Here is a 17,041-nt window from a genome sequence, read left to right on the forward strand (position 1 = left end):
TGGTTCGTTTTCTGTTTTGGGCATGGTGTGACCAAATGAATCAGTTCAAAATGAACCACAAACTGGCCTGGTTTGTGCTCAAACTACAGCTGATTTTTTGGTTTGTGTCCATCTCTACTCCTGACTATTGTTTTTAACTGCTCTTTTTCCAACACCCACTGTCAACATTCCAACCACTCTCATTGGCTGCTCTTAGAGAGAAGCTGAACCTAGCCTGTCTATCACAGGTGTTAACCTATCTTCAGCTTTCCCAGTCCAAATTTCCCCCCAAGCTGCTCTTTGTACTGCACTGGAACATGCAAAGAGAGTTGGAACCCATCTTGCGTATTTCTCCCTTGCTACACTAGTTTTAAAAATAAGAACTGAGAACTACATTTTACTGAATTCTCTTACAGTACAGTTTTCTAGTAGCTGGTGCAAAATTAGATTGTGAATCATCTGGGACACAGACAGATACTGATGAAATTGTTGTAGTGAGATCATATTCATCCATATTTTGGTAATTGTTAGTTTTTGCATTCAGATGCTTGTGTTGACCATTGAAGATTTTGCCAGGTTGTTATATGCATAGCTTTGAGATGGTGCTGTTAGTGTACTTGCTGCAATGTATGTAACAATGTCCAAAATACATCCAAGGCCAGGGGTGTCAAACGTGCGGCCCGCAGGCCAGATCCAGCCCGCAGAGGGCTCCAATCAGGCCCTCCAGCAACTGACTGTTGTCTGCTTCATTATTCCTTGCCTGCTATGTTCGGTTGCCATTTTGTGTTTCTTCCCAGCGATCAGTCAGCCAGCAAAGCAGCCTTGGTTGGCTCCTTCTCTTTCCCCCTCCCTTTTCCCAAATGGAGGCGGAGAGAGGAGGAGCCTTAGCCAATGAAAGAGCCTGGCTCTATAGCTCTGCTGGGTGATTAGGTTTGCCAGACTCAATTAATCACCCTGCAGAGCTACTGAGCCAAGCCTCTCTTCCTTCCTGGCTGAGGCTCCTCCCTCTCCTTGTGCCCTGGGGGAAGGAAGGAAAGAGCCAGAGGTGTTGTGTCCTAGGCTCAAATGGGAGAACTGTTACTTTTGGAGGGAACTGTTACTTTTGGAGAAAAGCTGAACAAGCCAAAGCTTGTACTCCACACCAGGGTTCCAGAGAAGGCCTAAGCGTGCCCAATCAGGGGAAGGATTGAAACATAAGTAGCCAATCAACATCTAGGCTCATACTGTACCCTGATAGGCCCTTAGGGCCCTGTAAATAGCCAATCCATGTACATAGTTAAGGACCAATCAGAAGGGGGCAAGAATTGTATAAAGGAGCGGGAAGTTTGAATAGAGCTCAGTCTGTGTGTGTGTTCCTGAAGTAAAGCTTGCTGAAATCACTCTCCGACTCTGGTCTCTTACTGCGTCGACCCCAGTACTTTACACTGGCGACGAGGATGGGATGCCAGTAAGAACCAGCAACAGAGCCAGGAACACGGAAAGGTGGCTAAATCCAAGCCATCTGGGTCCGCACCTCCGCTCTGCGCACACCCCAGCTCGCAAGCCGCCCAGACACGCTGCCAAGAATGGAGGCTCCAGCCAACCTCCTACAGCCCTTTAGCATCCATCGCCCCGAGCTGTGGGACTCGTGGGTCGAAGGCTTCCAGTCATACCTGACCTTCCGGAAGATTACAGAGACTACCATGCAGAGAGCTCTGCTTATCAGTACGTGTGGCACGGAGACCGTGGACTTAGCCAGGGCTCTTCTCCAGCCCAGGAAGCTCTCAGAGACGCCGGTGGACGACATCAGCGCTCTGGAGAAGTATTTCCAGCCCCAGCCAACCAAGCTCACCCGGCACTGGGACTTCCGACAAAGGACACAGAAGGCAGGCGAAACCACCATGGCGTTCTTGACAAGCCTGCGCCGGGTGGCAAGCCGATGCAGTTTCGCAGACCTCAACGAAGCCCTGCTCGACCAGTTTGTATGGGGCTTGAGGGACGAAAAACTAGTACAGAAACTCCTGTCCCTCTCCGAGTGCGACCTAACAAAGGCAATTGACGTGGCCCCCAGCTGGGAGAAGGGCAGATCAGCAGAGCCGCGGTTGACAAGACAGGCTGCGACACACCAGATCAACCCTGAACCATCTATGGAGGACTCGGACGAGGACAGAGCTCTATAAACCGGCTATCGTTCAGCAGGAAGGAAGACCACCCATGCCCCACAGGGCATGAGACACAAGATACCACCTGCATGTGCAAGCTGCGGGGGCCAGCACGAGCGAAAGACCTGCCGATTCCGGAATGCCACCTGTCGACTCTGCAACAAGGAAGGCCACATCGCCTGTGCCTGCAGATCCACATCCCGAGCACGCGTCCCGCAAAGATCTGCGCACTCCGAAGGCTAGCCAGACTTCGAGACCGACGCTCTCCACGCCCACCCATACCCGGTACAGTACCTACCCTCGCCAGTCAGGCCCTCCAAAATCCGGGTCAATGTAGGGATCGGGGGGGTGCCCTGCCAAATGGAGGTGGACTCTGGGTCAGCATCATCTATTTTAGCGGCAGAGACATTTTTTAAAATCCCCACCAGGCTGAGGCCTCGTCTCAGGGACCCGGGGTTTACCTTAGTGGACTTCCAGAAGAATAAGGTGCCTATCTTGGGAGTGGGCCCGGTCCCAGTCCAATACAAGGGGTTCAAGGGCCAGCTACAAGTGCTAGTTGTCAAGAACCACCTTACAAACCTTTTGGGTCTCGACTGGTTCAAGCCCCTGGGAATAGAGATCAGGGGGGTCAATAAGACTGTCGGAGAGGACTTTAACAAGGTTTGCGAAGAGTTCCCGGCCGTTTTCGATGGCACCTTGGGCTGCTACACGGGTCCCCCGGTTACACTACACCTCGACCCCACAGTGCGGCCTATTAGGCTTAAAGCGCGGCGAGTTCCATTCGCGCTGAAGCCTAAAATTGAGGAGGAACTGGATAAACTGATTGCACAGGGAATACTAGAGCCTGTCACCCACGCAACCTGGGAAACTCCCATCATGACTCCAGTCAAGCCCAGTGGGGAAGTGCGGATTTGTGCAGACTATAAGTGCACCCTCAACAAGGCTCTTCAGGCCCACGCATACCCTGTGCCCATCGTCAGCCACGTTTTAGCCACCCTAGCCGGCGCAATTTTTTTTGGCAAGTTGGACTTGGCCCAAGCTTACCAACAGCTGCCGGTGGATGAGGCCACGGCCAACACCCAAACAATTGTGACCCACCGGGGGGCCTTTAGAGTAAAGCGGTTGCAATTTGGCGTGAGTGTGGCTCTGGGGTTGTTCCAGGAACTCATGGACTCTCTTTTAAAAGGACTTCCCGGAGTCACTCCATTCTTCGATGATGTGCTGATTGCGGCAGCCTCGCCTGAAGAATTCGCCGCCCGCCTTAGAGGAGTCCTACAACGTTTTGAAACAGCCGGCCTCAAGGTCAAACGGGAGAAGTGCCTCCTGGGCGTGGATTGGGTGGAATTCCTGGGGTTCTCCATTGATGCCCAGGGGGTCCACCCCTCCGACGCCAAGCTGCGTGCCATCAAAGATGCTCCAGCGCCCACCAACAAGCAAGAACTCCAGGCCTTCCTCGGCCTCCTAAACTTTTATCATGCTTTTCTCCCCCACAAGGCAGCGGTGGCCGAACCCCTGCACCGGCTTCTAGACAAGAACCGACCCTGGGCGTGGGGCCGCCAGCACGCTAAAGCCTTCCAGGATATCAAGGGCCTCCTGATGTCCAACTCCGTCCTTGCCCATTTCGACGAGACCCTGCCCTTGGTCCTTGCATGCGACACATCCTCTTATGGCGTGGGGGCAGTTCTGGGCCACCAACTCCCTGATGGGACCGAAGTCCCGATCGCGTACTACTCGCGGACCCTCTCGTCGGCGGAGCGGAACTATGCCCAAATTGACAAAGAAGGGTTGGCAGTCGTGGCCGGCGTCAAAAAATTTCATGATTACATCTACGGCCGGCCCTTTACCCTCTATACGGACCACAAACCCCTCTTGGGCCTCTTTGCATCGGACCGGCAGACCCCTCAGGTGTTGTCCCCATGGGTCCTCCGTTGGTCCATTTTTCTAGCCGGCTACACCTACACCCTAGTGCATCGCCCGGGCAAGGCAATGGGCCATGCTGACGCCCTGAGCCGCTTGCCCTTGCCTGACGTGGATCCTGATCCAGCCCCGGCTCATCAGATCCTACTGATGGACATGCTTCCGGACAGGCCATTGCTCGCCCGCGACGTTGCTGCCCGCTCCGCTCGTGATCCAGTCCTCTCCCGTGTCTTGGCCTGGGTGGGGAGGGGGTGGCCCAAGGGCTCGACTGGGCCAGAATTTACTCCGTTTGCAGCCCGGAAAGACGAACTATCCACCCACAAAGGCTGCCTACTATGGGGCAACAGAGTCGTCATCCCCAAACCCTTGCAAGACCAAGTGCTGAGAGCCCTGCACGAGGCACACCCGGGCATAGTCCGCATGAAGGCTCTCGCAGGGAGCTATGTCTGGTGGCCAGGCCTCGATGCAGAAATTGAGGCTTGGGTTAAAAGGTGCCCGACATGCCAGGTGTCAAGGCCTGACCCCCCCACGTGGCCCAGTGCAATCATGGGAATCCACCAAAAACCCCTGGTCAAGACTGCATATGGACTTTGCTGGCCCCTTCCATGGGCGGACTCTACTCATACTAGTGGATTCATACTCCAAGTTGTTGGAGGTGGTCCAGGTGCCCTCACCATCGTCGCAGGCGACCATCACAGCTCTGAGGGCCATCTTTGCAACCCACTGGTTGCCGGAGACCATCGTCACCGACAACGGCACAGCATTCACGTCCGCAGTGTTCCAGGACTTCTTGGCCAGGAACCTCATCAGGCACATTCGCTCTGCCCCGTTTCATCCAGCCACCAACGGCCAGGCAGAGCGGATGGTGCGAACGGCAAAGGAGGCCTCGAACCGTCTGGGCCCCTCAGACTGGCCAAAAGACATGGCGTGTTTCCTAATGGCCTACCGGACCACACCCACCGCCTCCACAGGTCTCAGTCCAGCCGAACTCCTCATGGGCCGCCGCATCACCACCCTGCTGGACAAGCTGCACCCTGACCGAGCCCCAGACAGGCGACCGGCGCCGGAACACCTTAAAGCCCCCAGAGGGTTCTACCCAGGTGAGACAGTGTGGGCATGGAACTATGCCACCACTGGCCCTGCCTGGCTCCCTGGAAAGGTGGACCACGTCACCGGACCGGTCTCCTATGCAGTGGCCTTGGAGGGTGGACATCTCCTGAGGCGACACATCGACCAACTCTGAGGTCGCCTGCCTGCCAGGGAGCCAAGGTCAGAGGCTCCAGATCCGGACAACGTAAGTCCCCGAGAGCCTGACACAGAACAGGGTTGCGTGGAGCCCGCTTCGGCCCAGCAGGAGGAGACCCCCGACTTCGCAGCTGAACCCAGGTCTCCCGAGGCCGCCGTCCCAGATGTCTCCAGTTCTGCAGCCGCGGAACCACCAATCGAGTCGGAACGCCCAGTCCCCTCGGAGCTCCGACGCTCGACACGAGACCGCCGCCCTCCGGCATATCTCCAGGACTATGTCACCTGATAGCTGGAACTATGGGGGGAGGGGTGTTGTGTCCTAGGCTCAAATGGGAGAACTGTTACTTTTGGAGGGAACTGTTACTTTTGGAGGGAAGCTGAACAAGCCAAAGCTTGTACTCCACACCAGGGTTCCAGAGAAGGCCTAAGCGTGCCCAATCAGGGGAAGGATTGAAACATAAGTAGCCAATCAACATCTAGGCTCATACTGTACCCTGATAGGCCCTTAGGGCCCTGTAAATAGCCAATCCATGTACATAGTTAAGGACCAATCAGAAGGGGGCAAGAATTGTATAAAGGAGCGGGAAGTTTGAATAGAGCTCAGTCTGTGTGTGTGTTCCTGAAGTAAAGCTTGCTGAAATCACTCTCCGACTCTGGTCTCTTACTGCGCCGACCCCAGTACTTTACAGCTTCCTTTACCCAGTCCTCACCATCAGGAGAAATACAAAGAGCACTTTTAAGACTAGTGATGTTTTATTGAAGGTATAACCTTTTTGCCTTGCTACAGAGAGAGAGGGAGGGAGATAGATTTGTTGGGCTTGTTATGGGTGCAGCTCACTTCCCCTCAAATTTTTCATTGTATTCATGCCCTCCAGTTTTTCTCAATAGGAAAGTATGTGAACTATTTAGAAGAGAAATAACAACAAGCTAGCATTAGGCTGAGTGTGTGTGTGTTTAGCCCAGGTTTACCCAGGATATTTCCATTGATTTTTCTTTCACATTTTCCTTTGATTGGGGATCTTGAATTTAGACTTCCCAGATAGTAGGCTGATACTAATCATTGTACATGGCTGTCTCTGTTGTTGTACTGCCACATAGGAGTTGTAGTTATTTTTCTGGGGAAGATTATAGTTTTGCAAACAAGCACATAGCCCTCAGTCTGTCCCATGGTGCCTTCACATAATCTTGACCAGCACATGAAGCAACTTATGTACAAAAGCTCACAATGCCCAGCTACTTCATATTTTCCTCTGGCTCTGAGGCTCAAAACATTGACTATGAGATCTTTGTAATGAATGTCAATAAATCAAAAGATGTTTGCAACTTATAGATGTACACACAAACAACACTTGAACAGCATATTTAAGAATGGTACAGCACAGACATTGTCTGCAGTTTTTGATGCAATAATTCATAGGAAGAGATGACATTTATCAGACTATAAAACAAAATATTGCAAGAGTGCTAATGTTTTAAGTAAAAAAAAAATTGTTTGTCTGCGCCACCTTTATACAGTTTATATGTCCGCTACCTGGTGTTACATTTTACGACACACATGGCCCGGCCTGACAAGGTCTCATTTATGTCAAATCAGGCCCTCATAACAAATAAGTTCGACACCCCTGTCCTAGGCATTTAAATCTATGGTGACTGCTTTAGAGAGTGTAGTGACTCTTTGCTCATGTTTAACCATTTACGTTGGAAGTCTGTAATGTGCAAAAATGTGCTGTTTTTCAGAACACCAAAACTGAATCCAGACCAGCAAGGAAAATGTATCTAAAATATATTTTAAATTCTCACCACCAAGGAAATTTAGAATATTAATATCAGCCCAGTAACCTTATAATGAAAAATTTTCTTCTGCTTTTTTTTAACTCAACCCATGAACATTTTTTAAAATATAATTGTCGTCATTGTGTCATTTCTTTTGAAGATAAATATGCTGCTGAATTTTAAGGATGATAAAAATGACTGTCCTTGTCCTGAAGAAATTAGGGATCAACTCTTGGATTTTCATGAAGACCTGATGGCTCATTGTGGTAAATCTTTTTCTTGTTTCTAATATACTAAAACAAAATAACCCCTACTGTTCTGTTAAATATGGTGTACTGTACAGTTGTATGATGGTTATGAAAGACACCATTTTTTGTCCTAGATAGTGTTTTCCTATTTGTACATAAACAATTTTTAAAGGTAAAGAGCTATGTGTACATTGGCAGAAAGGCAATAATGTAATTTAATATAAAACTAAACTCCCAGTTTTCTCTTGTAATAATAATTGCGCAATGCTTAAAACTGTCATGCCTTCATTAACAGTCAGCAAATCTGTTCATATTTTTAGAACAGTAAGAACATCCTTTTGACCTCTTTATTTGTACTCATCTATATATTTGAACTTTTGTCTGTAGGAATTCAACTAGGTGAAGATGGAAGTTTAGATGCAAATAGTGACTTAACTATTAAAGGTCGCCTCCTATATCTTGTTGAAAGGGTTACACATCTGAAAAAGAAACAAGCAGAAAAGCCACTTGATGATGATGCTAAGAAACCATGTAAGTGGTATAAAATGAATGTCAGAATTAAAATCATGATATTACTTCTTCTGTCTCAATGTAACCACAGTTTTCCTAATTTCATTACACAGGGCTTTTTCTGTAGCAGGAACTCCTTTGCATATTAGGGCACACACCTCTGATTGTAGCCAATCCTCCAAGAGCTTACAGGGCTCTTAGTACAAGGCCTACTGTAAGCTCCAGGAGGTTTGGCTACATCAGGGGTGTGTGGCTTAATATGCAAAGGAGTTCCTGCTACAAAAAAGCCCTGCATTACAACATCACAACATATTTTAGGGCAGGGGTGTCAAACTCATTTGTTATGAGGGCCAATTTGACAAACATGAGACCTTGTTGGGCCAAGCCATGATGGGTCGGGCCGTGTGTGTACCTATTTAAGATTACGTAGCAGAGATATAGACTTTATAAAGGATACAGACAAACACAATTAAAGATGTTTTAAAAAAACTTAAAATAAAACATGCTTAAAACATCAGCACTCATTAGTTTTAAAGGCGCTTTCTTTGTATCTCTCCTGTGAGATCCAGGGAACTGGGCAAAGGAAGCTCTGGCTCTTTCCTTCCTTCCCCAGGGAACCAGGAGGGGGATGAGCCTCAGCCAACAGAAGGAAGAGAGGCTTGGTTCAGTAGCTCTGCTGTGCGATTGATAGAGCCTGGCAAAGCAAGCTCTCCCTTCCCCCTTCTTCCCTAAGGGAGGAGCCTCAGCCAATGGAGAAAATAGAGGTTTTGCTCTATAGCTCCTGTGCAATTCAGCAAGCCTTGCAAAGCAAGCTGTGATGCAGAAGGAAGCAAGATATAGGGAGAAGGAAGCAGATGACAGCCAGTTGCTCGGGGGTCTGATAGGAGCCCTCCGGGGGCCTGATTTGGCCTCCCGGGCCGCATGTTTGACACCTCTTTTAGGCCTTCTATTTATGTATTCCATTTATGTATTCAATAATTTTATACATATTCTTTTACAATAAATTTGCTGTGCACAGTTAAAAATTATTTCATGAAAACTGCCAACAACAATAATTTATAACTAGTTAAAAGGACTAGCAGTATGGTTTATTAAAGGAAATGTTTCTAAAAATAAAAATCCATATGGATTTAACAGTTCTTTTAGGACTGTTTAACAGATGAATATGATACTGATATATTGATAGAGTCATGCATAGTATCTGTTTTCATGAGTTTTATTTTTTCCAGCTTGACCAGTGCCTTACTTAGTGGCATGCTCTTATAATAAAACTCTGTATTCTAAATTCTGATTCTGACCAGGATAGCATACTGTGCTTAATTAAATGTTGATAAACATAAAACAGTCTTCATATCTCTGTCTTGACATTTTCTTCATTTAGCAACTCTCCAGCAACTCATTTCAGAGACAATGGTACGCTGGGCCCAAGAATCAGTAATAGAGGATCCAGAATTGGTGAGGGGCATGTTTGTTCTGCTGCACCGCCAGTATGATGGAGTTGGTGGTCTGGTTCGAGCTTTGCCAAAAACATATACTATAAATGGTGTATCTGTCGAAGATACAATCAGCTTGCTGGCATCTCTTGGCCAAATCCGTTCTCTCCTCAGTGTCAGAATGGGCAAGGAAGAAGAGAAACTTATGATTCGTGGATTAGGGTAATTCATCAGTTCCTTTATTGATTTATTGTTAAATATATGCTGTTTGCCATGGAAACACAAGTCAGAAAGTGTGCCTTTTTATGGACCTTGGGTGTGTGTAGCCTGAATGCCAAATATAGGAACTATAGATGTAGATGTATTGGGAGCTGGGGAGTTTGTTCAGTGGCCCATTATGCTAGCCAGTCCTAGATCCTGGTTTTGTTTGAAACCATTCATCCTTGTATTCAGTTGACTTGAGAAATTCACATGGTTGTAAATGTAATTTGAGAATGTAGTAGTGAGGGTATCACAGGGCAGAGATAGGCAAGGTCTAGATGTGAATGGATATGCATATTTAGGTATTTGTAAAATGTTTTGCCTCTCACCACACTTCAGTTCTATTGTGGAGGGTTCTGAAATTAGAGGAAGACAGGGGGTTTTTTGAGCAGGAATGCACAGGAACGCAGTTCTGGATGGCTTGGCATCAGGGAGTGGGGCCTAATATGCAAATGAGTTCCTGCTGGACTTTTTTTGTGGAGGAAGATATTTCTAGGTAGGCATGGGGCCTTCAGCTCTCACTTTATAAAACAGTTTATCTATATGTTTTCTGTGCAGCAGCCAGAGCTTCCTCATTATCTGCTGCAGAACATCTTGCTCTTTAGGGGTTGAGCCTTCATGACATGCATAGAAGGAAGTAACAATTTCTGCTGAATCCCCTTGCCCCCCCAGTCGGAAAGAAGAGACAGACACAAAGTGTTGGGTTTAAAACCGGGCCGCTTTATTAAATAATTAATTAACCTGTAAGCTGGCAGGGATGAGACCTAAACAGGACAAGCCCTGGGGTCACCCCCTGACCCCGCCTTGTCCAAAGGGCGAGCCACCCTGCCCCCAGCACAAACCCACCATATTCGGGTTGTAACTGAGCGGCCAGGCCCCCAGCCATTCTCCACCTGGGCTAGCATCAATCCCCCATGGAAAGATCCGCCCAGGTGAGGCTCTCCGTGATCTGCATTCCCCGGACTGAGCCGTGTAGCCCATCTGCGGTTCATACAGACCACCCACACCAATGGTGCTAGGCCATAGGTGCTCCCCTGCAAACACTGTGGCCAAAACATCCTCCAGCCTGCGACCAAATTACAAACTCCATCAATTAACACCTAACACTATAAGGCAGTACAAAATAGGCGAAAAACAACTTCACATGGGCCAATTATGTGAAGATGAAAAAATTCCTACCTGGCCCCTAAAAAGCCGACCGATCGAAACCTGTACTGCCAAGGGAGGGTGGGCGGGCAGAGAGCCAAACCAGACAGCAAGAGCTCTGGGCGGGGCCGGGGCTTATATAGCCCCGACGCCACGCCCAGAAATAGACCCGGATGTACCGGGGCCGAGCGGTCTGTTGCTCCCTCCTTCCGAGGGGGCAAAGATGGCCCCCAGCCTGAACGCCGGCGATGTCAGCTTGGCTGGGAAGGGCCAGACCTTCCCACTGCTCATCTCTTGCATTGTTCTCTGAAAGTTCCTTAATCCTTAAGAGAAGCTTTGAGAAGGGAGGTGCATATAAATGGCTGCAGTATGGAGGAGGCGGCAAAGGTCTACTACGAGTATCAAAAGTGCAGGCAGAGCTCAACTTGTGGTCATTTGGATCACACCTATCAAGCACTGCCATGTATAGATAGTTGTGAAATGAACAGAGCATTGAATGAAGTCAGTGTTTAAAATAATGGTCTTGAGCTTTATTTTCTTATAATCAGTCTTGCTCATATCATTACTAATAATTTGTTCTAATTCTTTCATTATTAAAATTATATGCTTAAAGAATCACAAACAAAAAGTGCTGAGTGATGGCAAGTCAATTCATGAGCTCAGGCAGACATTATTTTCAGGTAAGTATTTTAATAGGCATCTAAACCAGGGGTGTCAAACATGCAGCCTGGAGGCCGAATCGAGCCCCTGGAAGGCTTCAATCAGGTCCCCAAGCAACTGGCTGTCATCTGCTTCCTTTTCTCTCTCTCTTGCTTCCTTCTGCATAACAGCTTGCTTTGCCGGACTTGCTCAATCGCACAGGAGCTACAGAGCAAAGTCTCTATTTTCTTCATTGACTGAGGCTCCTCCCTTGGGGAGGAAGGGGGAAGGAATAGCTTGCTTTGCCAGGCTCTCTCGATTGCTCAGAAGAGTTACTGAGCCAAACCTCTCTTCCTTCTATTGACTGAGGCTTCTCCGCCTCCTGGTCCCCTGGGGAAGGTAGGAAAGAGCCAGAGCTCCGTTTGCCTAGTTCCGTGGATTGCATGGGAGAGATACAAAGAAAACACCTTTAAGACCAACAAGTGCTAATGTTTTAAGCATGTTTTATTTTAAGCTTTTAAAAAATCTTCATGTTTGTTTGTTTCCATTATGCAGTTTATGTATCTGCTACCTGTAATTACATTTTATGACACACATAGCCCAGTCCAACAAGGTCTCATTTATGTGAGATCCGGACCTCATCACAAATGAGTTTGACACCCCTGATCTAAACAGAAATTCACTTGTTGATATTGGCTGTAATTCCACACACACCAGTCTGTGTGGAAGATTATAGCCATCTTATTAAACAAGAGGCTGTGTTTCACAGCCACCAAGGCATTAGCAATATAATAGTTTAACTAGAAAATAAAACAACACTAAAAAAGAAAAAGTAAAAAGTAAAATTAAAATTCTTCAAAAGCCAGCACATTATAAAACCAACAAATATGCAAGTATAAAATAGCCAGGGCCGGATCTAGGGGGGAGCAGAGGGGGTGCTTGCTCCAGGTGCTGTTGGGGGGGGGCGCCAAATTGGGCATGGAGTCCATTCTATTCTATGGGCCCATAAGATAGAATGGGCCCATAAGGGCGCATCATTTTTTAATTTTGCCCCCCCCCCCCCAAAAAAAAAAACATGTAGATCTGGTCATGAAAGTAGCAGTTAGGACAAAACTACATGTTCAGGTTTTTAAAGAGCTGGGTCCATGTTCCACAGATCTGGTTTCCTGAACCCAACCCAAATTCCCTGTAGCCACCCAACTTCTATGGGAAATTACTTTTAGAAAATAAAGGAGAGCCTACTTTTACAGAGTTGTATTTTGCAATTGCCCCTTGAACTAAAAAAAAGTAGGTAAGTGCCTTAGGGCTAGGCAATGGATTTGAAAATAATGCAGAATTAGTTAGACAATACCAATAGGAAAGTATCTTGAAATAGTACTCCCTTGTTCTATTCTGTATTGGAGCAAGTGTGCTTTCTTAAGGTCTCAGGCATCTAAGCCTATTGCTGTTTTCTCCAGAAAATAGTTTTTGGCTGGGGACTTGAATGTGCTCATATTTTCCATACACAAACTCTTGCAAATGTACCAAGAGGAGACTGCTGTTGCATCTTGGTAGGGCTGGTTTACGCATACAGGTATCTAAGCTTAACTTCTTGTTGGTTGAATCTGCAAAAATTATGTTGGCCTTGTGGTGGAACAGTCCTGCTCTGACCTGCAGCCCCTATTCCGCTGTGCCCTTCTTCTGAACACCTGGAGGAGCTTTCCTCTTTCTCTGTTCACCATTTGTAAGAATTGCCCACTTGATGAGCCAGGACTCCCAGCTTCCATTTCCAGTTCTGAGGCCTTGCCTCTGTGTCAATCAATCAATCATTTTATTTATATCCCGCCCTCCCCGCCGAAGCAGGCTCAGGGTGGCTAACAACATTTGATCAATGCATTAAGTTATACAATAATGTTTAAAAACAATAACTGATTTAACAATTTAATTAAAATTCTAAAATTAATAAATTAATAAAATTAACATCCTGGTGCTATTTCAACAGATGGTAAAATTACTTAAGCAGTCTCTCTCTTTTAATCGGAGAAGGCCATCTCGAAAAGGATGGTCTTGCAGGGCCTGCGAAACTGTTCAAAGTCATGCAGGTCCCGCATTTCTTCCGGGAGCTGGTTCCAAAGGTGTGGAGCCACAACAGAGAAGGCCCGTGTGCGGGTACTCTGTAGTTTTACCTCTTTCGGCCCGGGGATGGTCAGCAGGTTTTTCTCTGTTGACCTCAGTGCTCTCTGGGGTTCATATGGGGAAAGACGGTCCCTCAGGTAGGCAGGTCCTCGGCCATATAGGGCTTTAAAGGTGATAACCAGCACTTTGTAATTAATCTGGTATGTAACTGGCAACCAGTGCAGTCCGCGCAGCCCTGGCTGTATGTGCTCCCATTTTGGGAGCCCCAATAGCAGCCTAGCCACCGCGTTCTGCACCAGCTGCAGCTTCCGGGTTCGGCAGAGAGGCAGCCCCATGTAGAGGGCATTACAGTAATCCAATCTCGAGGTGACCGTTGCATGAATCACTGTTGCCAGGTCCTGACGCTCTAGGAAGGGGGCCAGCTGCCTAGCCCACCTCAAATGAAAAAAGGCTGACTTAGCAGTGGCTGCTATCTGGGCCTCCATTGATAGTGAAGGCTCCAGTAGGACTCCCAAGCTCCTGACCTGGTGTGCCACTTTCAGCGGCACCCTGTCAAAAAACCGGGAGAGATATTTCCCGCCCCAGAGCACTCCGACCCACGCAAAGGACTTCTGTCTTTGCTGGATTCAGCTTCAACCCATTCAGCCTTAACCAAGTTGCCACGGCCTGCAGTGCCAGGTCCAAATTCCCTGGGGCGCAGCCAGGCCGGCCATCCATTAGCAGATAGAGCTGGATGTCATCCACATACTGGTGATACCCAAGCCCATGCCTCCGGACAATCTGGGCAAGGGGGCGCATATAAATATTAAATAGCATCGGTGAGAGAACTGCTCCCTGAGGCACCCCTCAATCTTGTGTGCGCCTCTGGGACAGCTCACCCCCGATTGCCACCCTTTGTCCCCGATCCTCGAGGAAGGAGGAGAGCCATTGTAAAGCCAACCCCCTAACCCCTACGTCGGCGAGGTGGCGGGTCAGTAGCCGATGGTCGACTGTGGTGAACGTGGCCGACAGATCTAACGGCATCAGCACCGCCACACCACCTCAATCCAGATGCCGCTGGAGGTCATCCGCCAAGGCGACCAGCACTGTCTCTGTCCCATGACTTGGATGAAAGCCAGACTGGCAAGGGTCTAGGACGGAAGCATCATCCAGGAAACCCTGCAGCTGCAACGCCTCTGCCCTCTCAATAATTTTACCTAAAAACGGTAAATTAGAGACCGGTTGGTAGTTTGCCAATTCGGCCGGATCTGCTACTACCCAGTCTCCTACTACCCAGTGTCTAGTTATCAAGGGGACAACCAGGGCTTTTTTTTTGTAGCAGGAACTCCTTTGCATATTAGCCCATACACCTCCTGATGTAGCCAATCCTTCAATAGCTTACAGGGCCTACTGTAAGCTCCAGGAGGATTGGCTACATCAGGGGTGTGTGGCCTAATATACAAAGGAGTTCCAGCTACAAAAAAAGCCATGGGGTCAACTAACTGCCTTGTGCACCACCAGAAGAGTAGCCATTTGGTAACTGACTGACTCTCCCCTTCCTCTTGTCACTCCTTTTAAAATAGTGTGTCCAAGATGGTGGAGGTCTATGTGGTACAGAGAACCACTATCAGTATAAAAAAATTATAATGTATTTATTAAAAAGAAAATGTCCATAAGCATACAATCAGCAAAGCACCATGGTTAGTAAGGGATTTAAAAGGAAAGGGTAAAAAGCCATCCTTCTGTCCCTCGCTATACATGACCTAGCACATGTTAAATATAAGGCAGGCTCCATAGCTTAGAAAGTTAGAAAGTGACTGCCACCTAGTACAGACCTCACAGAAGAGTATTCTGTCAATAGAATTAGCACCAAAAGGGACCTTCCTCCTTGGTCCCAGGAGTTTTTTCACCTCTCTTTTCCCTCCCACCAACCAGGTCAGGCCGGGTCAAGGAAGTTTTTTCTGAAGTCTCTAGGAGTTTCTTCCTTAAATCTTAACTCCTCCAAATCTTTGTTCATTCTAGATTAGCAATAGACATGTTCATTCTAGATTAGGAATGGATGATCTGCCGTCATGAACTTTCATGAAGTTTCAAACCAATTCATTGTGGTTTGTGATGATTTGTGGACAGAGCAGAAATCAGGGGTGTAAAGGGACTCAGTCTCTTTAAACCCCTGCTTTCTGTTCCCTGCAAAAGCTGCAAAACAGCTGAGTGGCTGGGAGCAGCCTGCTCCCTGTGCTCAGCTGTTTCAGATGTTCATGTGCAGTACCTTTAAAGTTTATCTTTTAAAGATAACACTTTTCAGTGTTGTAATTTAAGTCTTTTAACAACAGTAAGAGCAAGGAGGACCCATTTTGACCATCACTTAGATTCCTGGAGACAAACAAATAGTTTAAAAGTATATAAGCATCCTCAAACACCAGTGAATATTCTAATACATAATTGGGGGAGGGACGATGGCATCTGCTTGGTAGAGCAGTGGTAGAGCATCTGCTTGGTAAGCAGAAGGGCCCAGGATCAATCCCCGGCATCTCTAACTAAAAAGGGTCCAGGCAAATAGGCATGAAAAACCTCAGCTTGAGACCCTGGAGAGCCACTGCCAGTCTGAGTAGACAATTCTGACTTTGATGGACTGAGGGTCTGATTCAGTATAAGGCAGCTTCATATGTTCATATGATATGAATAATTACTTCCTCTCAGAAAGGCTGAATAACTGGACAGGCCAAAGAGATGTGTCTTGTAATTAGAAATTTTACTTAGTCCTTTCTTTAAAAAGGACCTACCTTGGAGCTTAACTGAGTGGCAGGTGAGGGGGGAGGCAGGGCCAAGATGGGCAACTCCAGGGGGTCCCACAAGCACCGGCAAACTCTTCCCCCTTTCCCTCTCCCACACTTGCCTGCCTGGCACCACAGCTGTGCATGCAAAGAGGGCATGTGGCAGGGGAAACAGGGCTGAGGTGGACAGCTCCAGGAAATACCATGAGCACCAGCAGCTCTTCCCCCTCCCCCTCTCAGCCTGCCCGCATCTGCCTGCCTGTCTGGTGTGGAGCCCGTGAGTCCCTGTCTATCCATTACAAGGCCACATTGAGCATTCTCAGAACCCGGAAGATCAATACAAACATATAGTCTCTACTTAATAGTGTGTGGTGGAAGAAGGCAGCCACTGTGGAGAAATTTTCTCTGTGTTGAGAAGGCTAGGGCTATTGCTGCCATGGAAACACTGTAAGCTGGCTTAAGCTGAGCCGACTGAAGCTGAATCCGACGAAGGTCCTTTGCCTGAGTCGCGGTGGCCTGGGCAGAGAAATCCCCCTACCAGCTTTTGATGGGGTGACACTGACAATGGCACCCAAGGTCAGAAGCTTGAGGGTGCTATTGGAGGCCCCCCTGATGACAGAGGCCAAGATAGCAGCAACTGCGAAATCTGCCTTTTTTCATCTTAGGCGGACAAAACAGTTGGTTCCTTTCCTTGATCGTGGCGACCTGGCAACTGTGATTCATGCAACGGTCACCTCACAATTGGACTACTACAATGCCCTCTACTTGGGGCGGCCTTTGTCGCAAACCCGGAAACTTCACCTAGTGCAGAATGTGGCTGCTAGGCTGCTATTGGGGCTGCCCAAGTGGCAGCACATACAGCCAGCGATGCAGGAACTGCA

At 48.0% G+C, this 17,041-nt stretch overlaps 1 protein-coding gene across 4 annotated transcripts in view; it reads left to right on the forward strand.

The window, feature by feature from the left end:
* Positions 1–17,041, forward strand: part of RYR2 (ryanodine receptor 2) — a 757,628-nt gene that overhangs the window by 447,245 nt on the left and 293,342 nt on the right. For all 4 annotated transcript variants that reach the window (XM_060243352.1, XM_060243324.1, XM_060243334.1 and 1 more), the window contains 3 exons: positions 7,216–7,321; positions 7,691–7,834; positions 9,195–9,468. In XM_060243352.1, the coding sequence (XP_060099335.1) occupies positions 7,216–7,321; positions 7,691–7,834; positions 9,195–9,468 (524 nt within the window). The remainder of the gene's footprint in view (positions 1–7,215; positions 7,322–7,690; positions 7,835–9,194; positions 9,469–17,041) is intronic.

Source organism: Heteronotia binoei, chromosome 1 (genome assembly GCF_032191835.1).
Source record: "Heteronotia binoei isolate CCM8104 ecotype False Entrance Well chromosome 1, APGP_CSIRO_Hbin_v1, whole genome shotgun sequence".
NCBI lineage: Eukaryota > Metazoa > Chordata > Lepidosauria > Squamata > Gekkonidae > Heteronotia > Heteronotia binoei.